Genomic DNA, 18,702 nt, shown 5'->3' on the forward strand with positions numbered 1-18,702 from the left:
TTTCTCCCTTTCTTTAAAGTACTTTTAGGATTTTAGCAATTAGATTTGCTGCTCTATACTAATCACATTCCATTGCTTATTCTTCAGTTATACTTGCTTGTGCCTTTATTCCAATTTGTTTAAGGAAACTGAGATTGTGAACAAAAATTATATATTAAATCATTTCATGTAAGGCATCTATTATTTCAAAAGAATACAGAGTTGTATCATCTGCTGTATTCACTGGTCTCCAAATTTCACAAATCATTCTGACCTCTTTCACATCTATGAAGCTCAACATTCTACAATCCAGCTATCCAAATAGTTAAGTCATCACCTTCAAGAAAAAGATATCAATAAACTTCTTTCCAACGTTCATAAATACTAGGTCTGTATGGTTGAGATGTTTCAGTTCTTAGTTTTTATTACATTGGTTTAGGAACACAGCATTTCAGAGGCCTGCTTGAATTTGCTGCTGTAACTGCTAGACTATTTTGGTTTGCCAAAGTACATGATCATCTATTGTGTAGAAACGAGCCTGACTGTTCTCTTTTCATTTTCCTTTCTTTTGACATCTGATGTCTTATGTCATGTGGCTCTCTTTAGAGCAGCTCATCTATCTCACATAGCAGATACTGTAAGAGCAGCAGATGGCTTTTAAGTGGAGGATGTGGTCTTAAAAGGAAGTAAAAATAGACACCTTGCATATAAAGGAATGCAAGCTGCTTGTATTTCATGCTACCTTAATATCTATGATATTTTCTCTCTCTCTCTCTCTCTCTCTCTCTCTCTCGTATAGCCCTCTTTTAAGTGCTGGTTGTCCTTAGAGGCCTTCTTTATTCCCATTTTGTGATAACATCATTCTGAATAGCTGAAGCTCTTAGTTTCACTTCTCAATATCATTTGGGATGTTGTGTTGTCCTGCAACATAAAAATCTAATAATGCCTCATTTTTTGTGGTGGATGGTAGGTGGATGTAGCGTAGAGGCAATCTCCCAGCATGTGTGCGTTTTTGGTAAACAGCATATTGTAAGTGTTCTAGTCAGAGATTTTCAGTAGGACACCCAAATATGTGAGGAACCTGTTACTGTCTAATCTAATGTGAAAAGGATACAATGCTGGTAGTTGTTTAAATAGCTTATAAATTCTTCTAGTTATTTTACAGCTCCTGGCCAGATTAATGGCAGTTCTATAACTCATTTTTCAACATCTCCATAAATAATTTTGACAGGAGTGGGAAAAGTGAGGATCCCATGGCTATCCAACCTAAGTCAGATCCTTCCTTCATTCTGAAATCTTATTTCATGGAACAACAGAAAATAGAGAACAAGCATACAAAGTTTTGACTTACAATACTGCCTTCATGTCTTACAACTGACATGAAGATGGAAACTAATGTGTCATCCCATGGGCCACACAAGCATGGTGTGCAAAACTTTTGAAATGACTCTTGTATTTTTTATTTTTTCCCATATATTTGTGATTTTTTTTTCTAATCCACATTGTTACTGTATTCATGGTTGTGATATCAGGAAGTTAATAACACTGCAGTAAGATGCAGTATGGAGATGAACATATGGGGAGTAACAGTTGCTTTCCATGCAAGTTCTCAACAGCATCCCCCCCCCCCCCCCATTATACCACTATATTCATTATAGCAGCTACTTTCTGGCATGAGAAAGTGGGAGTAGAATTATTTACTAGCTGGTTTGGGAAGCCTCCTAGTACATTACCTTCAGGTTCATAGGACTGAACTATTGGGTTCGCCAGCAGAACCACTAAATGGAAGAGGTGCTGCTTCTCTATAGTGTATTTTGCATGTTTTTAAAGAACATCACTTCTGCATGAAAAAAAAAAAAAAAAAAAAGTAAGGGGAGAGAAAGTGATGGAAACCAGACACCTTGCTTCCAAAGAAAAGTGTGTGATACTTCACCAAGTGACCAAAGTCATCTCCATCCTAGAGGTCTGGCTGTTATTTCTTATAACTAGTAACTAAAGATTATTTAAATTAAGGGGATATTTAATCCCACATTATTTCAAAGCCAAATAAGAAACTCTAAGATAGAAATCAAAGAGTTCCATGCTGAATATAGCAAACTATAAAAGTTCGGCGAGTCCAAGTGTGAGCAAACACCTGGCTGGTACAATACCAGGAAACTCATTGTAAAGGTGGATAAAGCTAGGATCGCTATTCTTAGTATTTGCCCTAATGTAAAACTCATCCCCTAGGAGATGTATGTTGTTTTACATTAAGGGAGATAGGTCACTACCCAGACCAGTCCTAGCTTTATCCACCTTTACAACGAGTTGCCCGGTATTGTACCACCCAGGTGTTTGCTCATGCTTGGACACGCCGAACTTTTATAGTTTGCTATATTCGGCATGAAACTCTTTGATTTCTATCTTACAGTTTTCTTATTCGGCTTTGAAATAATGTGGGATTAAATATCCCTTTAATTTAAATAATTTTAACATCGCCGAAGTGAAATCTTTTAGCTCTTTATTTCATTAATTTATCTGTACGCCCTTTTGACAACTCGTACTGTAAAGTATTAAAGCTATTATCACTATAATCTTGGTATTATTTGGTCTACCTACTCACCGATGAGACCTCAATAAAGGTTGAAACCGGTCTGGGTAGTGACCTATCTCCCTTAATGTAAAACAACATACATCTCCTAGGGGATGAGTTTTACATTAGGGCAAATACTAAGAATAGTGATCCTAGCTTTATCCACCTTTACAATGAGTTGCCCGGTATTGTACCACCCAGGTGTTTGCTCATGCTTGGACTCGCCAAACTTTTATAGTTTGCTATATTTGGCATGAAACTCTTTGATTTCTATCTTAGAGTTTTCTTATTCGGCTTTGAAATAATGTGGGATTAAATATTCCCTTAATTTAAATAATTTTAACATCGGCGAAGTGAAGCCTTTTGGCTCTTTATTTCATTAATTAGTAACTAAAGAGTTTTACTTGCTTAGTACACCTGAGCCTTGTTTGTAGAAATGAATGGGACTCTGGCACAAACATACCACATGAAAGTCAAGCTGGCTTGGAGTGATAAACTATATGTTGTGCCCTGTAATTGTAAACTATATAAACCCTGTACACTATATGTTGTGCCCTATAATTGTAACCTGTATGTGCATGCACATTTCAAACTACTTTTCAAAACTAGCTTCTTCATTCAAACTGCAATCAAGAACTCTAGGATATACCTCTGATAAAGATTTTCACCTGAAATTCTAAAAAAAATGAGGCATTTAGAAGTACTACAGTAGAACTATTTGATTACCCAGGACTTCAGGGTTATCTCCCACATTAGGTATTTGATATCACAACAGTACTATTTCCATAAAGTGCAATTACGAAGTATTGTCTGCACTCAGAAAATATAAAGATTCATATATGAAATGTGAGCCATCATTTATAATCAAGCTATAAAAGACCAAAAAAAAAAAAAAAATTAAACAGCATAAATGTAATGACTGTTTATTAAATTTGATGATTAGTCACAGTCAATCCAAATGATGTAGTCATGTGTGATGCGATAATATAGCACTGATGTGCCACAGGTTCTGCAGTTTTATAAATGTGGGCCTGAGATATATACGTTAACATTAGTTTATTATACTATATAGTTTATTATATCTCTGTCACGCTCACTCATTTATATTTACCTATCAACTGCACCATTCATTTTAATGAGTTTGTGAAATTGTTATACCATAATAAACGTGTTATCCCCCTTTATGTCTCACCAATATCTTTATGTCAGTCATGATAACTAAATACTTAAGGAATTGACAGCGTACACTAGAAATATAAATTAAATCAATTTTAATATATACTTTCCGATATTTCAGCGTCACGTTGCCATCTTCATGGGAACTTATGATAAAGACACGTGCACGCAAGTACTACATAACAGCAAATGAGAAATGAAATGAGGAAGCTAACGTTTTCCAAAAGTCCTGGTGGGTTCCCTGGAGGGCTATATTAGGTGTTCTTGACCTTTGGGCTGAAGTTCTTCCGATATAAGTTTCCCAAATTTGTTAAGGTTTGGCATGTTCCTAAGGGCTGAGGCTGATTCCATGAACAGTTTTTCATATTTGAACTTGCTGCGGTGTATTACTGTGGCTTTCTTCCACCTTATTCTGTGGCAAGTATCCAGAGCATGGTCTGCAAGCCCAGAGTGGCTGTACTGGTGAAATCAGATGTAGTCCTTATGTTCTGAGATTCTGATATTTGCTATCCTGCCTGTTTGGCCAAAGTAGAACAAACAAAGAATTCGAACGAATACGGAGTCGACATATCAACAAGTTTGATAAATTAAAGAACTCGACGTCCAAACCAACACCGTAGTTAACCTTTCTTTAGTCATCTTGAAGCCTGAAGCACTCAACGCTCTGTCAGGTGGTCACAACTTCACCATTGCTCAACAATGGTGAAGTTGTGATCAAATTAACGATCCAGATTGAATGCGGGATTCCCAACCTTCCAAACCACATTGCCAATGATATTAGATTGGATGTAGCCTGTGTTCTCACAAAAGGAAAACTACCAAAAACCAACATATCCACTAGTGAATACAAGTCTCTACAGGAAATGAAGAAAAACAAAGAAATAGTTATCACTAAAGCGGATAAGGAGAACGCCAATCATAATGACTACACAGGTAAGCTTAAGGCTTTACTATTAGATCGAGCTACTTACTTCCCCATTGAATACAATCCCACCAACTCACAAATTAGAAAACTCCATAGGCTCCTTAAGAAGGTCACTTCTTGGCCTGTGGAGATTACTAACAGACTAAAACTATATAACTCTAGACCCTTAACACTATATATCACTTAACATTATATTAGCTTCCGTAATGTAACTGTCTTTCAACTATCCGATATAGACATTCATAAACAATAAGAATATGTTATTACAAAAATAAGAATGGGAACATATTACTTGAGTATTCTAAGTGCAACTCACTCCTAATTTTTAAGTTTTCACAACAGATTCCGAATCCTTCTGAAATGTATTTATCTCTTCAGCATATGTTTGCTGCTCAGTTCCTTATCATTTGAATACTTTACTTCCCATTGATTCTCCTTCGTCTTTCCCATCAATTCTCTTTACTTTGCCGTTGACTTCTATTGATGAATTACCCTGTTTTGGCAACCAGGATGACCTGAGCTGACAATGAATGCCTTTTTCCACCGCCAAACACACTTTCTGTTGTATCCTTCTCATCGACGACAAGTATATATCGACTCTTGTATGATGACTTATACATGACAAATTCCATGTGACGATCCTCTGTCTTAGAAAACAACAACTTTTATGCATGTTTTATACCCTGTACACATGCTCGTTTCCAAAATTTACAAAAAACTTGTAAAAATGAACATGTTACATAAAGCATCCATGTGAGATTTTACATGGATGCTTCTACACAGAAGGTTCTACTAAGGTAAAAGTGGAGGTTTTTTGAGGCTTTAGAGAAAACAACTGACACAACGAAAAATGAAAAGTTGGTACTTGTTGGGGATCTAAATAGCAGAGTAGGAAATGATTGTCAGACATATAAAAATATTTTGGGAAAATTTGGAGAAAAGAGCAAAGCTAATAATAATGGCAAATACCTGTTAGATTTCTGCTCAGGACATGGACTGTTTATTACTAACACAATGTTCCAACATAAAAAATGTACACAAATTCACATGGAGAGAAGAGGCAAGGAATAACAAAAGTCTCATTGACTGTTATTGTTGATAGTGATGTTTTCTTACTGGTGAAGGACACTAGCATGTACAGAGGGGATTTGAAATTGGAAGTGATCACCATAGTCTTGAGCAAGATAAAATTGAATTTCATATTGAAAAGAAGAACATGTAAGAAAGTTTCAAAGCAAATAAAAGTTGAGCATCTCTCAGATGTGAACTGTAGACTAAAATACACAAACATTATTCAAGAAAAAATGAAAGAGTTTGAGAACAGGAACCAAACCTTGGAGATTTATTACATTCATGTTTGTACATGCATGCATATATATATATATGCATGCATGTACAAACATATCACATACATGTACTTCAGATGTTGACTTTAATATAAAGATCAAAACTGTAAGACATTTTTTATCTTAAAGTTATAACTCCATTATGGTACTATTGTCCATAATTTTTCCATAATGAATGATGATCACTGTGTAACCATGAAGGAAAGAATTAAAGTTGATGGCAAACTCTAAATGCCAGTTTCCTTTTTAAGACAAGTTCAATAATGGAGGGAAAAAACAGCCATTCATCGAAACATATAGATAGGCTTCGGTGTGGATTGTTATAATTGTGATTGAAAGTACAAATAATGACAGAGAAAAATAAATAATTTATTGAACTTTTATATATATATATATATATACACACACACACACACACATTATTTTATTTATTATTATTTATTTATTATTATTATTTTTTTTTTTTGAGAAAACAAATCAGCAGAGAGAAGAATACGATAATGCAAAGATCTATTAATTCAGTCCATTCCAATTTAGCCCATTCAAAAATTCTTATTCTTATCAATTAAGGTCATTAATTGGTGTTAGAAATAAGTGATCACATGATCAATAATTATTCTGCTACTTTCGCTACACAATAGTTTTCCCAATCAACGTTACAGTTCATCGGAAACAAAACACAAAAACAATTTTGAGAAACTGCATCTACGTTGACATTCGCATATTATGAGATTGAAATACATATAGCAGTATCCCTTGCTTAATGTGGTTTTGCTTAACACAGGATTTGATTACCACAGCGAAATTAATTGCAACAATCCTTTATATACACGGTAAGAGTTTTAATTAACGCCCCTTTAAATTTACCAAGCAAAAACATGCAAGTCTCTTAACCGAAGTGCTATAATGATTGAAATGGAAGATCTGTTGATTATTTGGCTGGAAGACTCAATCAAAAGAGAATTCCAATTAGTGCCTATAATATCACAAGATATTATAGGCACTATAATAATAATATTTAGTCTCTTTAAGTCCTTTTTTTTTTTTTTCAATCTCTTTTATTATTAAATCTAGGGCTTGTTGGAAGAAGTTTTTTCCCACTTGGTTAGACTATAATAAATTCAGTTTAATCCTTTATCCAAGTTTAAGCAAACAAAGTTTGCGCCTGAAGTATCTTCAGGACTGAGGCAACGTGGTAAAGGTGGACCAAGCTCTCAACCACTCCTTGTCTTAGTATCTCCCATAATGCAAAGCACATCTCCTTGCGGACATGTATAATGCTATGCATTAAGGGAAGGGCCACTGCCCAGACTGGTTTCGACCTTAACTGAGGTCTCGTCAGTAGAGCCAGACCCAGAGGTGGTGATACCAAGGTGATAGCAATGGAGAAGTCATTGCTTACTATGGACAAAAATTACCATGGACTTCCAACAAATTCCTCTAAACCCAGAGTAATTTAATAATAAGGTGAGACACCTTTTGGCAACTCGTATAGGTAAATATGACTTCTCCATTGCTTCCACCTTGGTATCACCACCTCTGGGTCTGGCTCCCACTGACGAGACCTCAATAAAGGTCGAAACCGATCTGGGTAGTGGCCCTTCCCTTACTGCATAGCATTATACATGTCTGCAAGGAGATATGTTTTGCATTATGGGGGATACTAAGACAAGGCGTGATGAGAGCTTGGTCCACCTTTACCATGAGTTGCCTCAGTCCTGAATATACTTCAGGTGCAAACTTTGTTTGCTTACACTCGGATAAAGGATTAAACTAAATTTCTTATAAATCTAGGGCTGGACTAAAGAATGTGAAAATAACAGGTGAGGTTGCAAGTACCGATGAAGATGCTGCATCTACATTTCCTGCTGAGCTGCAGAACGTTATTGAAGAAAATGATTATGATTACCATCAAATGTTTAACATAGATGAAACTGGCCTCTATTGGGAAAAAATGCCAGAACTTTTATATCAAAAAAAGAAGCAGCGCAGCCTGGCTATAAAGTATCAAAAGATCATTTAACTTCTTTTGATTGGAGGGAATGCTAATGGAGATTTTAAATTGAAGCTGCTACTTGTCTATTGAACTCAGAACTCAAGGGCTTTAAAATGATGCAACAAGAACTCTTTACCTGTAATTTGGTGGGCGAATCAGAAGGGTTGGGTTACCCAAAGCCTATTCGAAGTTTGGTTTAAGTCTTATTTTTGTCCAGCAGTTGAAGCTCTTATTACAAGAGCAATAACTTGGCTTTCAAAGCTATTTTGCTTTTAGATAACGCACCTGTTCATCCAAATTCTCTTAATGATATGTGTGAGAATGTAAAAGATTTATTTTTTCCACCAAATACAACATCATTGCTAAAACCCACGGACACAGGCATCATTGCAACTTTCAAAGCCTATTTTCTTAAAAAGACATTCTCAAAGGCAGTAGAAACAACAATGGGAGAAAATGAGATTACGCTCCAAGAATTTTGGAAAAATTTTAACACTAAACACACAATTGAAAACATTCATGATTCGTGGGAGAAAGTGCTTTTTAGCTGCATGAGAGTTGTTTGGAAAAACCTTTTACCAAAATGCACTAAGGACTTGGGTAGTTTTCAAAATCCTGTGAATAACGTGGTTGAAGAAATCTATTGTAATTGGTGAAGACCTTGGTTTTGATGGTGTTGATGCAGGAGATGTTAAAGAATTATTGGATTCAAATTCAAATGATTTCAGTGACAATGATCTTCTTGAAACTGAACAATAACACACATATGAAGACAACAAACAAATGGAATGTGAAGATAAGGTTCCAAAGGAGATAACAATCAAAGAACTGAATGGAATATTTCGCAGTTTAGAATTGCAAAATATTGCCACCAGCCTGAAAGCTATAGCACCCCCCCCCCCCCCTCCCTGAGTTCCAGACTGGTAGGCTGGTTCTCCTTGAATTCTGATGACTCGAATTTCAGATTCAACAGTCAGGGTAGCCCCTGAGCCTCAAAATGTTTCAAATAACTTGACAAAAAAGTTACAGAAAAAGGCTTATCATTTTATACTATAGGGTAGATGTACAAATTCCGACCTTTACATCCATATTTATATATATACATATATTTACACTATATAATTCACATAATATCAGTAATTTATGTTAGATTACAACCACTGGAAATTGATCTTATTGGCAAATTTAATTAGTTCTGAGTAATACTTTTTGAAGTCTCTGTTTAGCACTGGCCACTTGTCTCCAGAAGTAATGACGTGTTATATTAGGGATATCCGGATGGAATCTAATAGCTGACAGTCGTAAAGCATGTGGTCAACAGCCTGTAGAAGATGTGGAAAACAAATACATGGTGATTCCAGGATATTCCTACATGCTCCATTGTAAGCAGTGGAGCATGTAGTTTTCCATGTCCCATTAGTAGAATGGTTAATCCTGGAGAAATGGTGTCTTTTCAGCCGGATTTTCAGCTTGGCAAGAATTCTTTTGTTGTTGATCCGTTTTTTGATGTCTTCCATTCTTCTTCCCACAAGTCTAGGCTTTTCTCTTCTGCAAGTGTTTTTATAGTAGATTTCGAGTATTTTTGGTAACTTTTTTTCTAGCCGTTCATTTCTAGCTGCTTCTTTAGCCAGCTGATCTGCTCTCTCGTTTCCTGCCTACCACAGTATGCGTGTTTATCCAGCAGAACTTGATTTCCATCCCTCTAGAGTGAGATTCCGAACCAGATTTCTTATCTGTTCTATTAATACTATATGATTGTTCTGGTTTTTTATGCCATCTATAGTGCTTCTACTATCACTGTAAATTGTTGCTGTCTTTTGATGAGATGTGTTGAGTTCTAATTCCCAGAGATATGTAAGTGACTGAACTACAGCAAGTTGTTCTGCTTGATTGTTGGAACAGAGAGGATGCAGTCTAGAGCAACGTTCTTGTATAATGGACTGTCTATTGTATGCAATGAAAGAACAACATACGTTCCCTTCGGTTTTGCTTCCATCAGTGTATATTTGGAAATCGTCACTTTCAGAGCTTTCCTTCTCCTTAAGGAATGTTCTCTTTGCTGGGTGAGGCCACCTACTGTAGTGAAGCAGGCATTCATAACAATTTGGATCGATGTTGTAACTTTGATTATATCTTCTGGAAGTGACATCATATATAAGAGATAATTCTTGTATTTTCAGGCAGATCGGTGTTAGAAATGCAATAACACAAGCTGCCTTGAAAGATATTGTTCTGTATTCTTTAATTATATGTATGGCTATAAGGTGTTGAACTCTGTTTAGTTTTTGTCAGTTTATCTTTGATTTTAGTGCATGTTTCCAGGCAGGTGCAGCATAAGATATCAGTGGTAGTATAGCTCCAGTATATATTGTTTTCGGCAATATATACTCAATATACTTAATCCTTGCCAACTTAGCTAGGAGGTTTACTACTTGTAAGCTTTTTTTTGGTAACATATGAGATGTGCTTATTGAAGGTAAATTTTTCATCTATTGTTACGCCTAGGTATTTTAGCTCACTGGCTACCTCTAGAACTTCTCTATTTAGGAAGACTGTTACAGGTTGTTTTGATTTTTTGCATGAGATGTGGAGCACCTTAGACTTGGTGCTATAGGAAGTAACTTTCTTCTCGCGTGCCCACTCTGCAATTTTAGAGTTCTTCGTTGGCCTTTCTTTCTAAGTTGTGTGTGTTATTGACACACACACACACACACACACACTTGCATGTGTCAATAGATACAACTGATTTAAAAAAAAAAAAAAAACTGAATGATTCAGTTCCCCCCTCCCAGTTTCAAGTTACTGATTATTTAGTCAATTGAATTATGGTACAATGTGAACTTTCAGAAGTTTTATATATAATTGGATGAAGCTATTATTTTAAACATGCATTGGCTTTTACTCCATTAATACCTTTTTTGAAGTACGTATTAAAATTTAAGCTGCAGTCCAGTTTTATAATTTTTTGCTAATCAGATATGAATACTTGGTCACTGATTATTCACATTGATATTTTGTGGAATAAAAGCAACCTCTGAAGCTAATATTTAACTAACTACATTTATTTAGATAATTAAATTACTCATCCAATAATTTGCCTTGGTTACCAAGGCACAAAGAGATATAATAAGTACATATAATACTATTGATTTTGCACTTGACAATCTCAAAATGATGGCATCCAGGACTTTTGATTGTGTGATGTAGGTGAATTTAAGTTTGGGGAATGTTGTAGTGTCGTGGCAGATTCCAGAAATAGCCCCCCCCCCCCCCAACTCTCTCTCTCTCTCTCTCTCTGATTTGAATCTGTTTCTGTATAGGAAAGAGGTTTGTTCAATTGGATTCAGTGATCCATATCCACAGCATGATCTACCACCCTGGAACGACTGTAATGTAGATGAAGGATGCGTTTTTCTGTGTTCTTTCAGATGAATGTTGGCAGTTCTTCCTGTTTGTTCAAAGTATTGAAGCTTGCAGGAGCAAGCAATGATGCCAATCCAGGATGAACCACAGATGGTGGAAAGGATCATTAGGTGAGTTGATAAGGGGGAGGGCTAGTTTTTGGTGAGGCATGAAGGATGTATTTATGCTATGCTTGTTAAGAATGTGCAATTTTTTCTGAAGTGTCTCGTATGTAAGAAATGGTAATGAATTTTTTATGTTATGGATTTTTCTTTTTTTTGGGGGGGGGGAATCACTCTGAATATGAGCAAAAAATGTTAATCTTACTCAGAGATCAACTGACATACCTCCTAATTGGCACAAATCCTACACAACACAAAAAGGGCTTTTGAAAAATTATTAGAAAATGTGTTCTCCTGGCCTCCCAGATTTATGGATTACCAAAAATACACAAACAGAACATACCCTTGAGATCCATAATAGACAGTATTAGTTCCCCTACTTATAAAGTGTAATCAAACACTTAGCCAAAGAGCGGTCACATTAGTGGCCATGCTTCATCCCACATAAAAAACTGTGCACTTCAAAATCTTGCTTGTCAGATATGATCCTCATAGATGCTTGTCATCATTATCAGTTTTGATATAGCCTCCCTATTCACAAATGTACCTCTAATAGAAACCCTCAGAATTCATTCAGACTTAATCCCAAGACAGCAGTCTTATTCACCATCACCTTGCATATACTGGTTATTTCACTTCTTAAGGAAAAACCTACAAGCAGATTGAAGGTCTAGATTTGGGCCTCCCACTCTCTTCCCCTTGCCAATTTTTACATGGAACATTTTGAAAACATGGCCCTAAACTCTGTGACAGTGTGTTTGGACAGGTTGTAAACCTTCTCAAACCCACAATATGGCTACACTGATGATGTGTTCTCCATTTGGCCATATAGCACACCTCAACAGCCAATACCCGAGGATCCATTTCACCATTTGAAAAGAAAACAACTATTTGCCCTTCGACACTACTTAGCCAGCTACTAAACAGATCCTTACCATTTTGGTATACAGAAAACTTACCCACATTAGCAGGTACAACCACCAACCTGCTATGGTGTATGGTGTTATCAAAACAAACCTTAGCCAACCATCTGTTTGGACTGTAACAGTCTCTCCATTGAAATCAATCATATTTGAGACATATTTTTAGCCAATGGCTTCCCTCTTAACAAAATCAAAGCTCTCTGCCAATCACCTACACCCCTCCCCACCAAAAAAAAAAAACAATACAAAAAAACCCACTATATACAACCACGACACATCAGGAAAAAAAACTGCACATATTCTTAAAAAGTATAATATAGATACATCCTCCAGCCTTACCAAAAACTAGCTACCCTTATCTGTTTATCTAAAGCTCTTCTCCACCATGTGGACCATCCTGTGGTCTACAGTATCCATTGCTCCTGCAATTTTCAATACTCTGGACAAGCAGAAAGAACGGCTAGCATCCAGATGGATGCTAGCCATTCTTCATCTACACTATAGTCATTATAGAGTGGTAGAACATGCCATGGATGTGGATCACAGATCCAATGGAAGAAAACCTCCCTCCTATGCAAAAAGAGATTCAAATCAGAGAGAAACTATTTATGGAATTCACCACAGCACTACAACATTCCACAAACTTAAACAAATTCAGCTACATCGCACTGCCAAAAATCTGGAAGACCATCATTTCGGGACTATCACAAGTGAAAATCACTACACCCATAAACTGCACTAGTAAGGACAGTAGGAGTTTGCCATCACAATCAGTCTATGTTTGCCTGCCTACCTGGGGTGCTTGAGATGTGCTCATATCTCTTTGTGCCTGTGAAGATGCCTCGGTGATCAAGGCAAAATATTGGCTAAGTAATTTAAATTAGCTGAATAAATTTAGTTAATTATTAGCTTCAGCTGACTATGTTATTTCACGATACATCAACAAGGAAAATAAACCATTATATCTCCAGTAAAGTAAAGAGTCAAAAATCTCACAGATGTTAAACTGAATGACCTGTACCAACCAAGTAACTAGGCTCACATAAATCTATTTCATGTTATGGAGTCAATACAATTAATTCGATCCCATTATATGCTCTGACTTCCAACTGTGTGTGCTATATAGTTAGTTGATGTGTTTTACAGGAGGTGCTTAAGGGTCAAAGCTGTATAACTGAGAGGAGACCTCCGCATAGCCTTTAAAGGAATGCGGAGAACCGACCAGGGCTTCTGACCTAATGTCCAATCCTCACCTTCTCGTGGTGCACCCTGTTGGGTATCTACTTTGATACTGAACGAACGAGGATGGGCTGGCAATTTGGGATTTAGCCGACCAAATTGTATTCTTATCGGTTAAACCAAAATAAAAAATGATGGTACAACATGACAAAATTTCATGCCGGCTGGTGCGTCGCCTGGTTAAACAAGGCCCCTGTTGTTTTCGCCAGGGAACCAGGTCAAACAGCAAAAAGTCAGCTACTGGAACAAATCTGAAAACAAACACCAACTCAACATCACCAGAGTTAAAGATTGGTACTATCAACGTAAGAAGCCTGAATGGCAAAGAAATGGAGCTAGCTGAGGAATTAGATAAGTACCAGATCGACATAATAGGGGTGACTGAAACAAAAAAGACCAAAACTGGTGAGATCTTTCTGAGCAATAAATACAAAATGTTATATTCAGGAAAGGAGAAGAAGGAGTAGCCATAGTATTCAACACAAAATACAAGGCTAATCTTCTTGAATGGCAGTCAGTCTCAAGTAGAGTAATGTGGGCAAATATGAGAATGGGGAACTGGACAATGAGACTTATTTTTGCCTATGGTCCCACAGAAGGTTCTACTAAGGTAGAAGTGGAGTAATTTTTTGATGCTTTAGAAAAAGCAACTGACACAATGAAAAAGAAAAAGTTGGTCCTTGTTGGGGATCTAAATAGCAGAGTAGGAAATGATTGGGAGACATAAAAATATTTTGGGAAAATTTGGAGAAAAGAGCAAAGCTAATAATAATGGCAAATATCTGTTGGATTTCTGTTCAGGACATGGACTAGTTATTACTAACACCATGTTCCAACATAAAAATGTGCACAAATTCACATGGAGAGAAGAGGCTAGGAATAAGAAAAGCCTCATTGACTATGTTATTGTTGATAGTGATGTTTTCTCCCTGGTGCAGGACACCAATGTGTACAGAGGATTTGAAATTGGAAGTGATCACTATTTAGTCTTGAGCAGGATAAAATTGAATTTCATATTGAAAAGAATAACATATAAGAAAGTTTTAAAGCAAATAAAAGTTGAGCAGCTCTCAGATGTGAACTGTAGACTAAAATACAGAAAGATTATTGAAAAGAAAATGAAAGAGTTTGAGAACAGGAATCAAACCTTGGAGATTCAGTGGCAAACTCTGAAGAAAACATTGGCTGATTCTGCCAGAGAGGCATGTGGTGAGGTTGTGTGCAAGGATAAAAAAATCAGAACTCCCTGGTGGACACAGGAAGTTAAAGAGGCAGTGAAGGAAAAGAAGAAAGCATATCAAAAGTTCCTGGCAAATAAGTCAGCTTTTACTCTCTTACAGAATATAGAGACAATGTAAGAAAGATAAACAGTGTGTAAAACTAGCTAAACAAAAGTCATGGGAGGACTTTGGCAAGAATATAGAAAATAAATATCAAGAAGGTGGAAAAATATTCTGGAGATTGTTGAAGAAGCTTAGGAATGGAGGAAAGAGTGCTGTAAAAGGAGTTAGAGATAATAAAGGTGACATGAAAACAGGAGAAAAAGATATCCTTGAAGTATGGAGTAATTACTTTGAAAAACTGCTAAATGAAACAAGCAGTGATGATAGCACAGTGGTAAAAAACACTGACCAGGCATGCAGTCAGGAATACATATCCATACTTGAAGTAGAAAAAGCCATCAAAGGCTTGAAATGTGGAAAGGCAGCAGGAATAGATGATATTCGACCAGAAATGCTGAAGTATGGTGGTATAAAAGTCTTACAGTGGCTGCACTGCATAGTTCAGAAAGCCTGGACTGAGGGACGAATTCCCAATGATTGGAGTAGAGCTCTCATAGTACCCATATATAAAAAGGGAAATGAAACTGAATGCGAGAATTACAGAGGTATTTCCCTACTGAGTGTTCCTGGCAAGATCTATGCAAGTATACTTGAGAAACGGTTGAGAAAAATTGTGGAAGAAAAGCTTGGTGAAAGGCCAAATAGAGGCTGTCAGGATCAGATCTTCACTTTACGACAAATAGTCGAGAAAGCATGGGAATATAACAAAGATCTGTATTTAAGTTTTGTCGATTTGGAAAAGGCATATGACAAGGTGCCAAGAGAGAAGCTATTCAATACGCTGCAGTTATATGGTGTCAATGGGGCATTATATCAAGCAATACTTAGTCTTTATTTGAGTTGTAAGTCAGCAGTTAGAATTGAAGGAAGTACAGGAAGATGGTTTAATGTTAAATCTGGTGTGAGACAAGGATGTACATTATCCCCTCTGTTATTCATTATCTATATGGATCACATTATGAAGGAAAGTGGTATTAAACCTGATATCAAAATTGGAGATGTTAATGTCAGCTCTTTGCTTTATGCGGATGATGTTATACTTCTAAATAAATCCGCTACAAGTCTGCAAGATTCTCTGACTAAATTGAATAGCTGTTGTAATAGATATGGTATGATGGTCAGCAATAAAAAGACAAAGACAATGAAAATAGGCAGAATCATTGAAAATGTCAACTGTGTTGTGAATGGAGAACCTGTGGAACAAGTAAAACATTTCAGTTACTTAGGCACGATTTTTACTGAAGATGGTAAATTAAATATAGAAATAGACAACAGAATCAGCAAAGCTGGTATGGTGGGAAGTCAATTGAATAAATTCATATGGAATAAGAGAGAAATTAGTTGGAACACTAAATTAGCTGTATACAAGACAGTGTTTAAGCCAATTTTAACTTATGGATCTGAGAGCTGGGTCAGAAGTAAAACACTTGAACAAAGACTAGAGACCGCAGATATGAGAGTCCTAAGAAAGATTAGAGGCGTGAACAGATGGCATCAATGGCAATATCATATTAAAAATGAGGATATTAGGAAAGAACTTGACATCGTCAGCATCCAGGAATGTGTTAGCAGAGCTAATCTCAGGTGGTATGGTCACTTAAATAGAATGGGAGAGGAAAGATTAGCAAAACAAGTGTTCTCTGTCAGGTTGGCAGGAAAACGACCCAGAGGAAGACCAGGATATAGGTGGATTGATACGGTACAAAGTGACTTAGACGATAGAAATATAAGATCTGATAATGTTGGAGTCTTGACAAGTAACAGACTGATTTGGAGAAGAATTGTAGATTGGAAGTTAGTAATGATGTAAATTTTTCATGTAGTACTGTCATATCTTGTACACCCCTTGAGGGTACATGGCAGGAATTTGATGATGATGATGTTTTACAGGAGAGAGAGAGAGAGAGTTCATGAGATCAAATCTTTCGGCTGAAAATTCCATAAAAATATTCCTGATACTCAGGGGCTGAAATAAAGATCTGAAGAACAAATCCTTTTTGATCCTCAATTATTCTGGAGTGGAACGATAGATATTTTTGTAAATATTTCTATCCTGCTGAAACAACTGATGTTCAGATTCTAGGATATCTACCTTTGAGGATTTAATCCAGAGGAGCGAAATTTTTTTTTGCTCTGGTAAATTGTTCTGGTTTGGAGCAAAAAATTTCAGTCAGAAAATAATTCTCTGCCTGAAAACACATGCACTCGAACACACACACACACACACACAGCTTATATATTGTGTATAAATAAAACTTTCATTGCCATTTTGTATTTCAGTAAATTTAAATTATGAATATTCTTTTTCCTTGTTAATCTAGTAACAACAAATAAAGAAATACCATTTTTGCATCATATTGTTTTTCACTGTAACAATTCTTTAATTCATGAATAGTCAATACATAAATAAATACAAATAGCTAGATGTAAATAAATAAAATTTATATATGTTTTGTTGTTATTTTTCTGATGGAGCATTATTTCTGAGAGTGATAATTTTTGCTCCAACTCGAAAATATAACTTCAGAGCAACAAGTAAATTGTTCCAATCCAGATAAATAAAAATTTATGATAACAAAAAAAAATCTCTATTCTTGATTATTAATTCATGTGATCAGAAAAAATAAACTTCCTTTTGAATTGTTCTGAGAGGAACGATTTATTTTGGTTCAAAATCATTTCAAGTTACCCTGCTTACACTCTGGATGGAATTTGAACACAAGTTCTATCGAGCCACAGGGCATCAATCGCTACCAACTGCAACAAATTAGTACTAGAGTCAAAAATATTCTAACAAAAAATACATTAAAAATTTAGTTTTACCTGGTTCATCATCCACATAATTTCGAAGTGAAAATCTATCTGTTAATGCAGAGATAGTTACTTCGTCAACACTAGAACTGAAATTCAGGACACCATCTGCTAATAACCTAAAATATTTCATTTTCACATTCAGCAAGTTTAAACAAATCACTTTTAATTACAATTTAATTACTTTAAAAATTATAAAGTATCCTGGAAGAAAGTAGTATATTTATAATATATTTGCAATTTCTATAATTACATAAAGTTTCTATTCAAACAAAGTATTTGACACTTTACTTACTAATCTTCTTCTTCTTCTTCTTCTGCAGCTTCTCCCACTTAAGTGGGGTCACTGTTTGTTATGAGTCTCCTCCACACCTTCCTGTCTTGGGCTGTCACCACATCCAAGTTCTTCATCTTCAAGTCCTCTTCTACCAGCTCCCTCCATCTCTTCTTTGGCCGCCCACGCTTACGCCTTCCTTGCACATCCATCTGCATGACCCTTCTTCCCACATATTCGTCCTCCCTCCTCATCACATGACCAAACCATCTCAACCTTGCCTCCTGTATTTTCGCTCCTAAGTTCGTAACTTTCACTGTTCCCCTGACATAGTCATTTCTCAGATGATCCTTTCTGATCACACCGCACATCCACCTAAGCATTCTCATCTCTGCTACTTCCATCCTGCTGATGTTATTTTTCCTCAGGGCCACAGTTTCTATAGCATATGTCATAGCTGGCCTCACTACTGTCCTATAAATTTTGCCTTTCAGATTGATCGGCACCCTCTTATCGCATAACACTCCAGCCATCTCCCTCCAGTTCCTCCAACCTGCTTGTATCCTGCATCCCACTTCCTTCTCACCTCCTCCA

At 36.3% G+C, this 18,702-nt stretch overlaps 1 protein-coding gene across 4 annotated transcripts in view; it reads right to left on the reverse strand.

The window, feature by feature from the left end:
- Rad9 (cell cycle checkpoint control protein Rad9) overlaps positions 1-18,702 on the reverse strand; it is a 242,435-nt gene that overhangs the window by 117,375 nt on the left and 106,358 nt on the right. For all 4 annotated transcript variants that reach the window (XM_090413858.1, XM_090413854.1, XM_090413855.1 and 1 more), the window contains one exon: positions 17,847-17,953. In XM_090413858.1, coding sequence (XP_090269984.1) covers positions 17,847-17,953 — 107 coding nt within the window. The remainder of the gene's footprint in view (positions 1-17,846; positions 17,954-18,702) is intronic.

This window comes from Typopeltis vanoorti, chromosome 24 (assembly GCF_054136105.1).
Source record: "Typopeltis vanoorti isolate ZY-2024b chromosome 24, IOZ_Tvanoo_1.0, whole genome shotgun sequence".
Lineage (NCBI taxonomy): Eukaryota > Metazoa > Arthropoda > Arachnida > Uropygi > Thelyphonidae > Typopeltis > Typopeltis vanoorti.